The following is a 19,351-nucleotide window of genomic DNA, read 5'->3' as shown; positions in this document are numbered from 1 at the left end:
TTTGTAAAGTCAAAGCCCAGACCTAAACCCCATTAGCAGGATCTGAAATGAGCTGCTTGTGCAAAAAAACAAAAAAACTCCAACATTTTGAATTGGGCTGTAAGGAATAACTGTACAGAACTTCTAGAAGCCAATACAAGAGACTCATGAACAGTTGCAGGAAATATCTAGTTGAAGTCATTGCTGCTAAAGGAGGTGTAACCTGTTTCTAAGGATTCCCAAATGTATTCATACAAGAATATGTACTGCTGGATCTGTAACATTACAGATTCAAGTATTCCACTATAATCTTCCAATTTAACAATGATTGAATTGTACTTATTAACTTAATGTGGTAGTTGTATTAGTTAAAAATACAGTCATTTTTGCTATAACATGCATTTCCATAAAGCAATTTGGCAATAAAGTGATTGATTTATTAGGAAATGTTCTTCCACAATGCATGTGCCTGATGGCTATAACATGATTCAAGTATACTAGGACTAGTTATATGCATCTGTGTCTGCAATGTGGCAAGGATATGAAGTGTCCTGCTACTGCGTGTGGTGCAAGTGAAAAGAGAAGGACAGCTATTATTCTGGAACAAAAGATTGATGTTATAAAGCGTTATAAGGGAAATAAAAGAACATAGCATATCATTCGCTGTACTAGGCTTAGTGGTGTGTATTGTTAAAAAGTATCTTTCAAAAAATGGTATTTCAACCTTCTACACTGCAGAATTTCTCAGCGCTTAACGATGTACAGTAAGTACTGATGCATACTATTTTTGTAGTTTTGCATTGTTTTCTATTTAAGTGATCACAAAAACACATATTACAGTATGTAGAAGTAATACATTCAAACTAATGATATGATCAGTTACTATAGAAAACATACCTATGTTATTGTGAGTTACAACTTCCAAACTCTCTACCCCATAACCCATTAATTTAGTGATGTAATGTGTGTGTTTTCCAGGAACACAACTCATGCGTTTAAGCAGAAATGCCAGCAATAGTAACATATATGGAAAGTTATGTTAAAAAATAACAAATGAGTACTGGAATCAGTGTACATACAGTGGTATAATAATAATAAGAATAATAAACTTTATTTTATATAGCGCCTTTAATGGTGGCTTCTCAAAGCGTGTTACAGAGAGACAGAGTGGAGACGAACCAGAGTTAGAAGAGCGAAGGGTGCGAGGTGGTACTGAGGCGCCAAGCTATGCAGAGCCTTGTAGGTGAGCATGAGGATTTTGAAGTCAACATGAAAATTAACAAGAAGCCAGTGCAAGGACTCCAGGATAGGAGTAATGTGATCACTTGCACTAGACCTGGCCAGGCTGGCTGCCAAATTTTGGACATACTGGAGTTTGTTCAATGTGGTTTTAGAAACTCCAGCGAGTAGAGCATTACAGCATTCAAGTGGGGAGAAGACAAATGTGTTGTTCAGCTTTTCAGCCACCGTTAGCGATAACATAGGATGTAGTCTAGCAATATCTCTCAGGTCAAAGAAAGATGTTTTGACACCAGCCAGCAGCCATGTCACTTTGTAACTCACAACTGGCAGCCCACTGAAGCTCAGCAGGTGGGAGCCTGGCCAGTACCTGGATGGGAGACCTCCTGGGAAAAACTAAGGTTGCTGCTGGATGAAGTGTTAGTGGGGCCAGCAGGGGGGGCTCACCCTGTGGTCTGTGTGGGTCCTAATGCCCCAGTATAGTGATGGGGACACTATACTGTAAACAGGTGCTGTCCTTTGGATGATGTAAAAATGTCTTTGGTCATTAAAAATTTTTTGTCCCTCACCAATCATGGCCTCCTAATAATCCCCCTCTATGAATTTGCTTCATTACTCTTCTTTCCTCCCCACTGATGGCTGGTGTGTGGTGAGCGTTCTGGCGCACTATGGCTGCCGTCGCATCATCCAGGTGGACGCTGCACATTGGTGGTGGTGGAGGGGATCCCTATTACCTGTGTAGCACACCTGTAAAGTGCTTTGAGTGGAGTATATAAGTGTAAACTATTATTATTGTTACTATATTGCACATGTGAGTTGAATGTCAAGCCTCAATCAAATATCACCCCAAGGTTTTTCAATTTAGACTGAAGTTCATGTACAGTGCCATCCACAGATAGGGTTACAACATTGGCTTTACGAAGTTGATGGGGGGTGCCAATAAGCATGACTTCAGTCATGTTACAGTTAAGATGAAGGACATTTTGAGTCATCCAAATTGTTATGTCAGAGATGCAATTAGATAGAATAGAGACAGCCACATCAGTGTCAGGTTTGGTATGGATGTAGATTTGAGTATTGTACTGTATATATATGAACAAATAATAGGTTTATTCCATGCTGAAAAGAGAAGAAAGAAAAGACAACATTTCGGCAGGGGAAGGTCCCAGCAATGCTGAATGTGAGAAACATCTGTCTGTGATGAAGTGAGGGAGTTTCTTAACTCCTATAACAGAAAGACATCAACAACTAAAATGATCCTTTAACACCTTCCCCCATTCTCTCAACGACAGACTTGTTTTCTTCTAATTCTCTCTGTTCATTTTTGTTTCCCACCTCTCCTCACCTCTCTCGACCTCGCACCACTTGATTGGCCACTCTGCCTCTCCCCTGCTCCCGCCTCCTCCTCTCTCCACCGCTATATCATCTTTGTTGTCTGCCCTATCTTTCTTACATCTGAAGAAGGCTCTACGGCCAAAACGTTGTGTTTTCTTTCTTCTCTTTTCAGCAGGGAATAAACCTATTACTTGTTCCTTTGCAGACTACGCATGCTGAGGCAGCTCCCCACCTGAACTACTTTGTATATATACAATATACAGTATGTTTGAGTTACATATATATGTATATTGTATATGTATACCTGAAGAAGGTACCTGAAGAAGGCTCCACGGCCGAAACGTTGTGTTCTCTTTCTTCTTTTTTTCAGCATGGAATAAACCTATTACTTGTTCCTTTGTATATGTATATATGAGAGTGTTTTTATAAAATAACAAGTGCTCCCCTTGTTATACATTTAGCCATACTTTACTACAGTGAAACCACTCACAGGGCTATGGAACCTGTTATTTTTACATGCACTTTCTGTTTGGGGTATGTCCCTCTGTAAAACCAGGCCATTGAGTCAGGTGCAGGAACAAATCCACATCTAGCTCCTGAAGCCTTAACTTTGTGGAGCATTTTGTCGGCTATTTTGTCCAAGTATTGTCAACATTTTTGTTCAAGTATTCATTTAGATTCCACGGGATGTTACCCATTTAAGTTATAGTTATTTTTCAGTTTTTCTGAATGTTCCAGGACTCTAACTGTGCACGTATGCACATCCGTTGTTGCTATTTTAGAAAAGGGGAAGTAAGGCTGATCGGAGCCTTTGCCCTACAAATGATTTGAAGGTCTTGAGTGAGTATCTGTTTTAACATTGTATGGCTTGAGTGCTCTTCATTTTATGAACATTCTGCAATGATTACTGAAGTTTTAAGTGGGGTTTTACTTGACCTTTATCAAGTGGAAATACGAAGTCAAGGCATGAATAGCATATATTGAATTCTTTAATTAAAATGCAGCTCTTAGAAGAAATAACTTGAGGGATTCACTTTAATTCAATTACTAACGCTGCCTATGGTAAGTTTCAGTATTCACAGCTTGATTATTAAACATAATAACATTCATACATACTAAGAAACATATAGAAATGATCCTTTTACAATTATTCACATCCTTGAAATAAAATGTGAGAAAAAGAAATAATCCTTTAAGCAGGCAGTGGAATATTTACAATTTGACCTGCTGACCTTAAGCTGAAAAGATGAAAAATGCATCACAGAATGTATACGTTGTAGTCTGTACATTGCAAACATTCATACAATGTATACTGGACAGTAAGAAATCACTTCATTTTTGCGGCATCAGTAACTGTGACCCATGAGCAGTCAATAAAATCCTTGCCATAATGGATGAAACCCACTGGCCAAAATCTAGATCCATCACTTCTAGTGTATAGACTTCTGTCGTATATGAAATTAGTTCCAAAATACTACTGTATTAGACGATTCCTCCTATCACCTCAACTGGAGAAAAAACAGGGCTACAGAGTGAACAGAAAAAATCCTCTAGCTTGAGGGTCATCTTGGGTTGGGCAGGTGATCTTCCTATGACATTCTGGGACCTACAGCAGGTGGGCAAATGCATAAGGGTCTTCTGTCTTGATTTAACGTGATGAATCCTTTTGAACAGCAGACACTTAGTTAAAACTGGGGTGTACAGAAACAGTAGCACGCTAGCAACTCCTAAAACATTTCTTCAAATTACTTGTAGGCTGTTGTTTAAGACAGCGTGGGTTTCCTTTTGAGTCTCGGTTTTGTGTCAGCATTCTTTCAGTTCCCTCCGCTTCATGAACCCATAGAAAATCAGACATGTTCCTGTTTGCCCCCCAGTTTCTTTGTCCCTGCCCGCACGGCAGCCTGCCCCACACGAACGGCACGTGCAAGCAATTGTGTCCCAACCAAACATCCTCATCCCTTGGCCCTTCAGCCCACACAGGATTCTGTCTCCTCCTCTGTAATTTGAAGTGTGCAGTAGTGGGCCTGGTCCTGCTGAATGGCAGCCCTTCAATTACTGGTCTGTGGTTTTCCTGGGAGGACTCCCACAGAGCAAACAAAATATAAATATATAAAGAGGAAAAAGATGGTCAGACTGCTGTTTCCTCTGCAATTTAAAGAGGCTTGATAAAAACATGTCAGCTGAAGGTTCTGCGAGGAACTTGACCTGATTTTGGGGCGACTCAGCAGCTGATGTGTGGGTAAGAACTGCTGGTGCTGCAATTTACTGTATTTATGTCTTTGTCGAAGTCTTGCATATTGTTCTATTTGCTGTAGAGCTGTACCTCAAATATGGTCGAGAAAGGACGTTTCAGCCCAGTTTATTGGTTGGGTTCTTCCCATGTAACATTACAAATAGCTCTGCCCCCCCCAGACAAGAATCACAATTGAACATACTGTACAATGTCAATTGTGAACAATGAACATAGCTTGTGGTATTAATTCTAAAACCATTAGTTCTAGTCAGAGTCAAAAACATTCATGTGACTTTATTTCGTAACAGGCCATACAGGACACAAGACAGAATAAAAACCAGATGGTGATATTGACAATAATGAAAATACAATGGCGTAAAACAGCCTAATGATTTCACTCTTTTTTTCTTAACATGGAAAGAGTAGTTCATCACTGCAACACAAATTATTTTAACACTATAAATTTCAAAACCAGACAGTCACAGATCTCTCAGTTCAGGACACTGCCACAGGAAACTTTGGTTCAGCCAGAAAGGAGAGCATACTTTCATTAATAAAACAATACATTTAATTAATTTCCTGTGACAAAAATGCTTTGTTTCTGATATTTCCACATTTGAGACCCCAATATATCCTAATATATGTATACCGCAGAATTAATCCTTACATTTCTTGTTTGGAGGGTGGCTTGGCGGCACTGTGGCTAGCATTGCTACCTTGAGCTGAAGTACCGAGTTCAATTTCAGACCTGGAGTGCTGTGTGTAGTTTATACGTCTAAGGACAAACTGGTAGAGTAATTGGCTTCTGTAAAAACTGTCACTTGTATGAGTGCGTTTTTGTTGGTGCCTGCCCTGTGCTGGACTGGCCTTGTGCCCAGTGCTTCCTGGGATAGGGTCTAGGCCACTGTGAAACACTTTTGTGTCAGAGTTACTTCTGTCCATGGTGAGATCAGGACATGAAAGTACCATGCTCCAAATTCTCCTCAGCAAATACATCCACCTGCTCGAAGTTCTCATTCAAATTCTTTAGACAGTACTAAGTTCAGTGTTCTTTTCCATATTATCAGATGGAAGTCAGAGTATAAAATTAAAAATAGTAATGAAAAAAAAGTTTTAAGCTGCTTAAAGGTGTTAAAGCACAATGAACACCTTAGTTAATATGCATTAGTGTGTTCCATATTTTCAGAAAGAAAATAACTTTACTGTTTTTTTTCACAAAGCTGTTCAGCATTTTTCCATCTGCTGCACAACATCTACTGTAGACATTCAATATTTTGGTTCAATATACAGTAATGTTGGAAGTCCAGCTGGTGATATTCTTCCTCCTGGACTGGAATTTCCACACCAGTGCCCCAATATGCTATCCAGGACCACTACAATAAGACACGTCATCCTTCAAACCAAGTCCTTGAATACTTGTGTCATTAAAGACTCCAGATACAAGGGTCCTGCATTCTTGATGAATCTACTGGCTACTGTGAGTCATCCACTTGTAAACAAGTGTATGCTGATATTCAGTGGAAGATGAGTGAGTCCCCTCCTATATTGTAAAGTGCTTTGATATCCTTTGGGATGAAAAGCACTATGTAAATGTAAATATACTTTCAGTCGTTTGTTAGATCACAATGAATGTGATAAAGGAACAAATGTATTAGAGGTTATTTTGTGTACCTCACCTAGCTGAGGGAATGGCAGTCTATAAGGACAAGGCTGACTGAACCTGCCTCACGTTTGTGCTGAATGAACTAGGGAGCCGCTGTAAAGGTGCAGAAGGGGTGGAGAGAGGGGCGTGAGAAAAAATACATAGAGAGGTAAGGGTAGGCGAGATTATGATCCAACCTTCCTCCCATACGGTTTTAGACTAAAAATAAGTTTAGTAAAGATGACAAAACTCAGGTTTGTTTAAGGTTCTCAACCTGTCCATGTTGTATAACAGCAACAGTGCAAAGTGCTAGTTAATTGCTTTGAAAACATTCTCTCTAATGTGCACTATTTATTTTCACAGGTTAAAGTGTTAATGCAATTATCCTTTAAAGATACAGAACAGTATGAAAACTGAGCAGTACATTTTTAGAACACCCAAAGCTTGCATAAACGCTACATTGCTTGTGGTATTTATTCTGAAACACTGCTCTTTATATAAAATTCCAAGATTTTAGTTAAATTGTTTTAAGATTAATTTCATACACAGTGCAAGAGAAGTGAACATCAGCAATGATAAAAAAAACACAAACTTAATAGATTGATTTATTTCACTTTTGTAAATTCTGTCTCAGAAATATTTCACAGTTTCATCCAGGCTTTAATTTGATTTTTTAGAAAAAAGGGATATACTCACTATATACAATAATTCACATACCCAGCTGGGTAAGCACAGACACTTAGAGCATCTTACACCGTTTCTGAAATACATGTTATATTTGTATAAATGCTACAGTTTGTCCAGTATGTTTGCAATATTCAGCACTTTACAAGCAAGCACATCAGCAAAAGTAAAATGGCTAATGAACACAAAATGCATTTTGGTTTCCAAAATTAAACACGAGCCTTAAAATACTTTTTAAGGTCACAGTGTTAAAGGTTATAAACGTAGCAAGGAAACAAAAGCTTATTAATATGTTCCAATATTCAATTGCAAATAATTTTGAAGTTCCTAAAAGGAATGGTATCAGGTTTTTTTCCTTACAGAATTTTCTTTCAAGACCTTTTCCTGTTGGGCAGCGTGGTGGTGCAGTGGTTAGCATGGCACCACCACGCTGGGTCCGGGGCTCGGGCACGATCTGTGTGGAGTATTCATGTGGGTTTTCCTCCAGGTGGTCCGCTTTCCTCCCACAGCCCAAAGACATGCTGGCTGCTTAAATGGTTAACTGGGAACGGTGGGAGCGTTTGTACGTGTGCCTGTGATGGACTAGCGTCCTGCCCGTGGTGTGCACTGCCTTGTGGCACAGGCTCCGGCTCCCCTGCAACCTCGTACTGGATCCATCGATTAGAAAATGGATGGATGCCATTCCTGTAGTATACGGGATATATCCATGCTTTTTTTTTTCTCCCTAACAAACTAAATAGGCAGGGGTTCACTTTAATGCAATGTACAGTGCTATCGATACAGCACATACAGCTATAAGAGGTCTGTGTGGTTAATAAGTCAAAAGCCATGACACGTTTCTGCCGCTCAAGAAAACTTATCCAATTTCACCTCAACTGTTTCCAGGGATATGTCATGTACTTACAGGCAAAAAAGTGCTAATAAGGGATACCACTAACATATTGCTTTGTTTCTAGATTTATAAAAAATAAAGCATAAACAGTTTGTACCTGTGCGTAAAAAATGAAAAATAAATATAGAAACCAAATGTATTTACCCTATGTTTTGTACATTAAGGCATTAAGGCTATATAACGCATCTTTGCTTTTACTTGGTAAACTGTTTCAAATCTGTAAATGTCCTAAAACATGGAACATTAAACCTTTCCAAGGTTCCAAAAGTAGCTTCAAAATCATTTGATATTGATATATAAAATGAAATATCTACATACAACTTAAATGAGCTGAAAGTATGATGTGCTTATTTACAAGCAAACAGTTCAGTACGCTTGTGTTGACCACTATTTTGAAGATTTACATTAATGTAGCACCAGAATAAAAATGAGAAGGTGCAGAATAGCCGTTACCTTCATGAAATCACCATTTTAATGGGAACTACTAAATCAGCATAACAGTTCTAAATTACAGTTTTACTCTAACTGGAAAACAACCATTAAACAATAACATAAAGGACTTTGGTCCCTAATTTCAGATTCACTGCAACTGTACCAAAGAACCTGAAATATAGAACAATCTAATCTGGGACATCAAAATTATGAAAAGTGGCCAGATTTAGGGGGCAAAACTGAAACTGTCAACCACGGAGAAGAGATATTAGTACATGTTTTATACCACTGTAGCGTGGTAATTCACAAACTTTTTCCCCCCTTTGGAATAAGGAAACGTCAGTAAATAATTCACTTCTATTATCATATGTAGTGAAGCAGTGGAGCTTTCTTCTCTTTGCAGCACCTGTGCAGACCTGTTGCTTTACAGTACAGATGTGATCCTTGTAAGCTCCTTCCAATGCAGCCACTGGAACAATGTAATGTGCAGATATTTTTTCTGCAGGGATGATTTTTTTCTATCATATGCACAGTTAAAAGAAACCAAAGGGAACCCAACACGGTAACCGTTACTCCTGGAAGGATTTTCTGAATTGCCATTTTCAGAAAAGAAAAAACTGAATAGGTATTCTGCTGGTTTATAATGGAAAGTTCAATGCCATTACTTCGGGTTTCATTTTGAAGTACTGATAAAAGCGGAGAATTGCATACCTAAAAACAAAAAGAAAAAATACACACTTGTTAATAACAAAACTTGACAATTTGCAAGAAATGCAAACAGTCTCATTAATATTACAGTTAAACGAAACCTAGAATCAGCCCTATTTTCCTTTTCAAAGAAGAAAAAAACTGAGGAGACGGTTTAATATCCCAACCCTAAAAGGTCTGGAACAACAAAAAATAGCATCTCACACTGATTTAAAACAAAACCACCATCGCATGTACTGTGTACCAAACACGAAAAATGTGTTTGTTGAATACGTATCTGAGGTCTTGCACTGACTTTAATGCCAAATTTATTGGAAAGCAACTGTGATCATAAAACACGTTTCTTGGTTAAACAGGTCTCTTTCTTGTTTCGTTCTTTTACCCCAACAAGAGCTATATACTCACCCAAGAAAATCAAACTCAATAGTGGAGTATTTCGCCTGGATTAAAGCCCACAGTCCCCAGAAGAAATGGGAGGCCTGAGGGAAGAACAGCAATACAACCATGAAATTCTCACCTTCAGTCAGCACTGTACCAGCTCATTCGTTCCCATGTCCATTTCAAAGAAAATGTCTCCGAGAAGTACATTTCAGAACAGCAAAACTAAAACAAAAGAAGATGATACCCTGGCTACTTTCAAGAAAAGGTCGGATAGGATTCATTAATTAATTAAAAAAACAATCAATCTTTTATGCAAACTCAAGGTTCGGTTTTTAAACCGTCTAACCTCAGTGTATTCTTCGGTCAGAAAAACATGTGAATATGCAATGTATGGCTAGATTTTTACATACCTTTTACTGTCACTTTTTTAGTATTGCTGAATTTGTGAATATACTGGTGGAATCTTTCCTTAACATGTTCTTTGCCCAGACAAAAATAAGATACTCAAGCAATCTTTGTAGACATGCAGGTTAACTCTAATAAAGCAATACTTAAGCTTTGGTTTCCAATTTTATAATGTTTGAATATTTTGTGTCATGTTGTTGAAACAGATTCCCTGGAATCTGTGAAGAAACAGCTGGACAAGATACTTGGAAAAATACAAGCTACAAGCAGCAAAACGGTCCAGATGGCTTCTACTCATTAGTAACCTTTTTTATTTTCTGAAACACCATAAAATATACAATGTGCCAACAGCATGGGGAAAAAAAGGAGCTTTGTTTTTCTTTAACAGTAAAACCTCTTATATTATAAACAAGGCTTTCTATGCTTTAAACAAGAAAAAAAAAATTCACCGTCCACACGTTCAAGGAAACAAGCATATTTGCTACTTGTAAGTGGGCACAATGCATTCAAGAAAAGACATTTTGATGGAAGGAGTATTCAGCTGTGACCCAGTGTTTGGTATGGCAGGTCACAATTAGGTTGTGTCGAGCCTGTTTCTAATTAACACAATCACCATCATCCATCCAGCAGACTAAACTAAAATCCTGACTCAAACAATAGCTCCTTTGAGACTTTAGATCAGAAGAAAGACCAGTCTACAAATACATATAATTCACGATAAGGTAGTTTAATGAAACTATTACCCTGGTTTCATTTATGGTAACTGAATTAGAATGCTTTCTGTACTGAATATTAACTAAAGACGCAGACAAATCAACGTGAAACTCAAGTCTGGGAATTCAGCTATGCCACCTTACGAGGCCTTTCAGTTCCGGTGATTTAGCTGTCCTGCTTTGAACAGAGAACACTTGTGTCTTTTTAAAATGTTTTGCTTATTACAATAAACTTACCACAAATATTTTACATAGTGAGGTCTGCCATCTATACTATGGATAGTAGATACGAACACTGAATGCTGCTTTACTCCACGGTTCTCATTAAAAGTCTCAACCAGTTTATTATTACAGCGTTGCTAAATCTTACCAAACACACCAGCACCACCTTGTGGATACCGGTGGAATTACAGTGATATAAACCACAAAGCTCCAATCTCTTTTTTAAACTGGACCTAGTTGTAGAGGAATCCCAAGATAATTAGTAAGCTAGCAAGGACAAAGGCTCAGTGCAATAGGCACCCTATTACTGTGCACACCATTACCAACTGAATACTTCAGCAGGGGGGCTTTCTCTATTGCATGACACTCAGAAATCAAGTCAAAAGAAACAAAACAACACTGTACACAGTTTTTCTCAATATGCTCAGCTTACTATGATTCAGAATATTTATCCAGCTCAACTGGCTCCCTAAACGAGGCTTGTGCTGAAAGATAATAGGATAACTGGCATAACCCTGGTCAGCGCTAAAAAATTGTTTTTCATTCTCATTGCCAGCAATGTTGTTTCTATTGTCTTCAAATGTTCTAAAATTCCAAGTTTAATCCATTCTCTGCCGTTTCAATTATTTTTAATTGGGAAAGTGAAGTGTGTGCTCTCCGCAGCAACAAAGCCATTGTCACATTCAATTAAGATATTTACAATGGCCAATTTTTATTGTGCAAGGGCTGCTTCTTTCAAGGTGCATTCAGGAAAGCACAGAGAAGATTAAAGTACTTTCTTTTGAAAGTATGTTTTCCTCTTTTATTTTGCAAGGGGAAAAATGCAAGATTTTTTGTGGTGGTTTTTGAAAGAGGTCTTAATTTGCAAGTAAAAGAAGGCTCTACACAATGAATTACAATGCCCAAACTGTTAATTAAATGGAAATGATATACTACATTTATAATTTACTAAAATTGTATAGGCATCAATTTCATTTAATTAGTATTTTGTATAAACTATTATTATTGCAGCTTTTAATGCTCATTTTTCATAAAAAAGGAAAACGATAGTGAATTTTAAGAAGAACATCAAAGAACAGGCAGAAAACACTAGCCTTTGAGTCACCCTTGTTTGGGAACTTCAAAGTAATACTGACTTCACCGAGAGAGCAACAAAAACACTTGCAGCAACACTGCCACAACAATATTTAAGACGCTAGTGCAGGAGATGTATTCTAGGCAGGCAAAATCGTTTCACATCATACACAAACAAGAGAAATGTTAACGGTCTAGTTTCAACTAAAGAAAGCGAAAAACCAGCACATAAAAATTTTAAAATAAATGCTAGTGCCCCCCCAGACACAATACACCATTCCCCCAGTAGGAAGAGCACACTGTCCTTAACAAACCAAATTCAGCTCAATCAGTGCTGTTTAATGACACTGTAAGGGATAGCACAGGTAAGCTCTTTAAACACTGGAGATATAAAATGATCAAAGTATCACCAAATAAGATTCTAACTATCTACAAGATGGAAAAATCAAACCATAAGCTGCCTACTACCGCATCTGAAAGTGGTTTTAATTAAAAGCAGTTACTGATGAGAGAGAAACAATACAATGGCACAGTTTATACACGCGTCTCACCGGCTTCCTGCCTCTGTAAGCCTGTCAATTAAAATCCTCTGCAATTTTCTGTTCGGGCTGTCTGAAACACTTGACAGATTATGGACCGATCATCTTTCCAGGATACAGACATGGGGGTCTGTACTACAGTGAGGTCCTTCCTCAGTCAGAAGTGCAGTTGTCTCTAACCTATAGAGCACAGTCCAGCAACCTGGCACCAATAATGACCCCCCACCTACCCCTTGTCTACATTAGTTAAATCTGAAGGCTACCAAAGTCTTCTAATTAAAGACAGCTAAAGTAATGGACGTCTAAAAAAGCTCAGACACTGGATTTGAATCATTTTCCTCAAATCGGCCCAATTACAGCTTTGCTTGCTAGATCGGTCTTTGTAAACGCTACACGTTCTCTGGTTTCTCCTGCAAGCTGTAAAGACGGTCTGTATATTTAGAGGACAATTAGCAGGGAACAACAGGTACACATAATGAACACACAGGCTTTCTTCTTGGCAGGATCAAAATGGCAACACGGTAACAAAGAACGTGCATCTGGCTGACACAGTAAATCTAAGGCCCTGCTCACATATGGCTGCGACAGAGTAAAATAAGGGAGCAGTACATTTCGCATTCACTTCTAAATGGTTATTTAACGCCACCCTCACACTGCACGCTGTTCTTCATCTTGATTTAATTTAGTAAGATGATCCTTTTGATAATGCTGATTACGTGCAAAGGAGGTACAAACAAGAAGCCTTTGTATTTCGATTCTCCTGCCAGAGCCACCATGGAAACAAGACAATGGGTTCAATTTTTCATTTCAGCAAGTCTAGCAAGGGCCCTTTTCTTTTCCCAGGACATTCTCTGCCCATTCACAGAGCATCTCCCACGAGCCTTAGCAATGCATCCGCCATACAAGTCATTGTCACGTCCCGCATGGACTGAAACAGTGCATCATACTGTAATAATACCACACGTGTCTTTGGGCAGCTGTGAACTTCACTCTCCATCATTTACGTTTTCATAGGTCCACGCAGTTTCATAAATAAATAATGTTTAAATAAATAACATTAAAGCACAAGACTCTCCCTGGCAAGACATGAGGAAGCCTATTTTGGGGGGAAATGAGAAAAAAAGTAGATACTAGATAACTTTACTTGAAATGGTAACTTACACTACCTTTACAATTAACACTTCAGATATAGCAGTGTTTCAGTACACCTAGGTACAGCTGGATACACCTCCAGCAACTGGAGGACAAATACCAAAAAGCCACTGCCTGTGCTTCTTCAAGCTACAGTAGGTCTTGGAAAAAAAAGCAAACTGTTAAAAATGAAAGGTAAACGTGGAAGAAACTCTTTGGAGATTCAGTAATGAGAAGCGATTAAAAGCAGGCAGAGCAGGATATGAAATTAACATCAAAGTGGGTATAAAGAGAATACTCCAACGCATTATGGGATTTAAGGATCCATTGATCTGCAATCCTCCTTGTTAATACTATTTGTTAGCCTGACATTTCCTCCTGCATTAGAAATTATAGCAGATTACATCCTCTGTTACAGGACGTAGTTTGCATATTAGATGCACAAAAGAGCTCACTAGAGTTAAAAGCTCCATGGACAGCAAATATTGATTGAAATGACATAACCTGTCTTCTCAAAAATGGACCTTGTCAGTTTCCAGAATATAAAACAGTGATGTGTAGTCATACAGTCCATCTTGTATACCTAGCGAATTAATTTATAAGAAGCAGCATAAACATGATTAGTAAATGGAAAAAACAGTGGCAATATGGATATAAAAACCTTTCCAACATCTGCATACCAAACTTTATATCAGCACCCTCAATTAGGAACCTTACCATTTTAATTATTACTCTATGTGTACTGCATGTATATGACTAATGATTACAGAATAAAGCACAAACATGCAGTTAGTCGTTATTCTTGTTTTACAGTCCTCCTGTGAGCTAGTAACAAGTTATGCTTTGAAAGCCACTAATGAAAGGGTATGTGAAATATCAAAGCCACTGTTGCTGAAAGCCAAATGGTATTATAGCTTTGACTTAAGCCTACTTACCAGAGCAAATCGGTTGACTTGAACATAGAGAACTTCAACTTCTTTGTCAGAAACCTCAGAACTGTGAGTCTTGTACTCTTTGTAAGCTTCAAGATAGGCTCTTAGCCATTCCATCTGCAGGCTTTTGTCAGGATAGCAGCTGTAGTCCACATCATTTATACCTGGATGAAATACAACAGCACATACTTAGTGAACTGAAGGGATCATACTTAAATAAAGAAAACGGAGAGAGATTTTAATAATTTTAATAAAGGTTTTAGAATAAGCCATGAATGGCGAGGCCTTATGGATTGGGGGGAATTATTGTTTTTATAATTTTTTTATTGTCTTTAATGCTCTTAATCACTCTCAACAAAATAAAAACTAAAAACTCAATAAGAGGTAATACGAACAAAACCATTATAAAAATGCTGGACACCCCCGATATAAAAATCCCAAAACTATATTAAGTGTAAGAAATTCCTTTACTTTTAAGATGCAAGCCTAGGTAGGTAATTAGGAGTATACAAGGACATTTTTTTTTTTTTTTTTTTTTTAGAGTTCCAGGTCTTAGAAACTTGACCAAAATGACCAAATTCACTATAGAAATAATTAACCTTAAACATGTTAATCACTACCACATATGAAAACAAAGGCATATAAAAATGTGAACTCATCCTGTTTGCTTACCTGCAAACTCATTAAAATGGTTCCCAATGTCATAGGCCTGATGGTTGTAGCCAGTATACTCGTAGTCTATGAACTTTACTTTACCTATGTGCGACATACAAATAATAAAAGAAAACATTTAGAAGAAGTTTGTGAAAGTTTTGATAAAAGTCACAGACATCTCCAGACTGTACTATGTATTACATTATCCAAAAGAAATCCAATGAGTTTATGTAAACAGTGCACATGCAGTTTAGTTTAGGGTAAGATTTTGAATTTTAAAATTAAGAAAACTGCAGGTCTGTGGTAGCTTAGTTTAAACTAGCCTGGACTGAAACAAAACTCTGGCTCAATAGCAGATCACAAATTCTTAGCCAAGAGGTTTCATGTGACTTTGGGTTGTCAGAGGATTCCTGTGCTGCAGTTGGGAGCTGTGTTGGAAGCTTTTATTTAATCCAGGCCTCAGTCTGTCCTGAATATGCACAATTCAAGAGCAAAACTGTTCATATGTATACACGGACATCTAGGTCCAGAATATACTGAGGTACTGTGCATATACGACTCCCACAGAGTGAGGTTTGCAGTGTTTAGACTGTCTGAACTATTAAAAAGGGTAAGTGTGCCCTCTTGTGTTAAATGTTGAGTAAAACATCTTTCAGTTGACATTTGTTTCCTGATACTCTAAGTATTAACAATAATAAAAACAAAATCTTACCCAATTTCATCACAAGAAATTAAATACAAATTTTTTTCTCTTCCTTTTACAACTTTTACAAACAATCCTGAGTCTTCTAGATCTACTAGCATTTTTACTTAAACATCTTAAAACTGTCATTTTACCAAAAATAACTTGTGCAGTGGTATTTTTTCCATACACTAGTAATGTTTGCTTCCAAGCACATTCCCGTTTTACTTTACATGGTGCACATAAAGTAGCTAAGAATTAGATGGGTATTAGGTGGTTACCAGGCAGCGTGCTGTCCTGAGGTGGGGAGGCACAAGAGAACAAGTGGTGCCAAAGACCTCCAGTCAGTGCGCTAAAGCAGCTTGGCGCAGCTGCCCTGGGGCAGCAAATTCAAACCTAATGTGCAGCAGACGAAGAGAATTCGGCAAACTCACATCTCACAAAACAAAAAAAAAACTTCACTTTACAATGCTGTATAACACTTGGCGGTTACCACCAGCTCCGCTCTGTTCTGCACACTAACCAACTCAGAAGAGCGTTTAATCTCCCTGTATTACAGGAGCAGAAGCCCTTAGACACCTAACCTGAAGACCATGTGGCTTACTAACACAAAACGTATAGTGTATTAACAGGAATTTTAAACAATAGCAATCGCATCCTAAAGTGAAGAATCGACCTTCGTGATTTGCATTGAATTTGACTGGAGCACGACGCAATTTGTTAGTGCAAAATGCAAAACACTACGATTAGCGAGCCTTTTTTAACAAGCTAAACTCAGTGTACTATAAATGAGAAGCATTCTTTACGACAGTTCAGGTGTTTGGGTTTCAACCTTAAATTTAATATTTTGTGCTAAATGAGTTCAAGGTTTTGCATTACATTATGGCCAAGAATGCTTCCAATGTTCATCAGGGGTAACATCATAGCACTTAGAAATGGTGATACAATATTCCAATTCCAATAAATGTCTCAAGAATATATGTAGTATATATGTTATTTTCAAAAATACTACAAAATGTTTAGATAAAAAACTAAGAACATAAACTGGCTTCCCTTATAAAGGAAAAAAAATAGGACTTTTTAGCTCATCTCCTTGAATTTCAGTTTAACTAGTTATAAATATGATCAATAATGAGAAACCTTAATGTAACAAAAACACTTTTTGTATTAGCTAAATAAACTGTACAGGAAATATTAAAGTACAATACTTAGGGCTTAAAATAAATTAACCTTTTTATTTTCAAATTCCTCCTTTAAAATATTTGATATTAGACAGGCAGCACTTAAAATGGGGACAATATCTTATCAGAATGAATGCATTTCAAAATATGATTAGTTTCAGCTAGCTTTGGTTTAAACTTTTTCTCAATAAAAACTTCCACTGCCACAAACTTTAGTTTAAATTATTTGATGACCAGGTCTGATGTTGATTCACGTTTGCTGCAGTAAGGACAACAAAACTACACTGCATTTGGTTTGGTTTGATAATACTGAATGCTGTAGCTTCCTTGGAAAAGTAAAATGCACACACACACTTTGTGGGTGAACAGTAACAAGTGTCAGGACAGAACTACTATACTTGAACTAGTGTATAGATTTTAAATGGAACAAGAAAAATGTTACAGATGTGCCTGGCCGGGTTTATGCTATTCAATAAGATACGGCATAGAATGTGATGCTTATTTTAAATTATGTACATGACTGTTGCCACAAAACGTAATAGGCATTGATGATCACGCATCTACAGTGAAGCAATATATGATTAATTTAGAAGGCAGGAAAGACGTTCCTACATGTAGAACTATGCAATGTAACCTGTACTGAAATATCATTATACATCTCACAGGGTACAAAGAACTTGAGCAGAATGGGCAGAGATTCGAGTTACATAATAGCATTAGGTTTTTTAAAATGTTTGCCTCCATTGTAAATGACACCTGTCAGTGATTATTTTAAAGGATAAATTTGGAACTATTAAGCAAAACTTTTAGTTTTAGAGTGGAAATAATACGTGAAAAACGTTCAACATTATTAAGTATGGATTTACAAAGTTTTCAGGTTTAAAAATAAGTCATGGCTTTCTATGAGGACTGAAAAGGCCAAATTAAACATTTAAATTTAAGGTTGAGTCACTATACCACAGATATGTTCGGCAAAGAACCTTTACATGATAAATTAAACTTGTAAAGTAACACACAAGTCCAAGTCAGTTAATAAGTGAAGTATTGAGGTTTGGTTATTGAATTCAAGTTAGTACACACTAACACTCAAGTCCATATAAAAAAACACCCCCCTTGAACTTTAAAGTATTACCTTAACAAAAACATTTAGAAAACCATATGGTATTTGCTTGTCTGGTTTGATAGGTGGAAAAACACCTATCACACAACATGACTGTCACAACAGACATGCATTTTAAAAACATTTTGTTAACAGGTTTTAAAACAGGTTTTTTTCATGGTTTTCTTTTACGATGTTCCTCTAACAAAATAAGGTCACAGATTTTTCTGAAGCAGTAAGTCCACATTATGCTCTTTTAAATGATTCGAACTAAACAATCATCTAATACCTAATTAAAAGGGGACTTTAATAACTAAGAGTTACCAGTGTGATGTTTGTTCTGGAACTTAAATTTCTCCAGGCAGTATCCAAGAGAACAGAGGTCTACTGACAAATTCTAACAGATTACAAAACTTATGACATACTGTAGATAAAACAGTTCTTAAAGGGGAATATCAAGTTTACCAGAAAATGTTTTTATATGTTTCTAAAAATCAAACTTGATCTGAAGAAGTCTTTTAGTTACATTATAAAAAACGTTAAACTACTTGTCTATGACTGCATGAGAATAAAACATTAACTGAAATCACAGTAACCAAACCTCAAATCTTTAATGGACACCAAAATTGTATCTCATAGAAAAAGTAATTAAAAAAAATCAATGCCTTTCTCTTATCTTTCATAAGCCAAGAGATTGTTAACTTTTCTGCACTCTGTAATAAATTTGAAGAAATACGGAAATTAAGAGACAAAACCAGTTAAAGTACTGGACCTGCTCCAGACAAGATTTAATAGAACAAGTCAGTTCTACTTTCTCCAGTATTAGAAGGGAGACTCCAGCACCTGGAGTCAACAGCTGTCCCACTGGACTCCCGCTTTCTCCTGCCGGTCCTAGGAGAGAAAATCTAGACAGAAGGAGCTGTGAAAGTGCTCCCTAAAACATCTACTAGGGGTAGACATCTTCCCCTTTGGTGGCAAGTCTTGGCGCTTAAGTGCACAAAAGTATCGGAATGTGGACTTTAAAATACACTGTGCGCCACGTGCATATTCATTGTCTTGTCTAACATACTGTATGTAAAACATAATGGATTAGGCAGGAATAAAATACATTGAAACAAATTACAATTCACAGTGCCAAAAAATATAAAACTAGGGTGTTGTCTTGTAGCAGGCAACTGCTGAGATCCGTTTTGG

The 19,351-nt window shown here is 37.3% G+C and overlaps 1 protein-coding gene across 3 annotated transcripts in view; it reads right to left on the bottom strand.

Annotated features, from left to right (window-relative positions):
• Positions 1 to 7,020: 7,020 nt before the first annotated feature.
• etnk1 (ethanolamine kinase 1) overlaps positions 7,021 to 19,351 on the bottom strand; it is a 29,321-nt gene continuing 16,990 nt past the window's right edge. Inside the window, exons 5-9 of one of the 3 annotated variants that reach the window (XM_015352058.2) lie at positions 19,001 to 19,048; positions 15,214 to 15,297; positions 14,545 to 14,705; positions 9,550 to 9,623; positions 7,021 to 9,147 (exon numbers count right to left, since the gene is read on the bottom strand). In XM_015352058.2, the coding sequence (XP_015207544.1) occupies positions 9,075 to 9,147; positions 9,550 to 9,623; positions 14,545 to 14,705; positions 15,214 to 15,297; positions 19,001 to 19,048 (440 nt within the window). In that variant the 3' untranslated portion in view covers positions 7,021 to 9,074. The other 2 variants (XM_006633185.3, XM_015352059.2) reach the window with 2 other exon arrangements.

This window comes from Lepisosteus oculatus, chromosome 7 (assembly GCF_040954835.1).
Source record: "Lepisosteus oculatus isolate fLepOcu1 chromosome 7, fLepOcu1.hap2, whole genome shotgun sequence".
Classification (NCBI taxonomy): Eukaryota; Metazoa; Chordata; class Actinopteri; order Semionotiformes; family Lepisosteidae; genus Lepisosteus; species Lepisosteus oculatus.
Note: the sequence above shows the minus strand (reverse complement) of the source record. Positions and strands in the feature narration are given on the sequence as shown.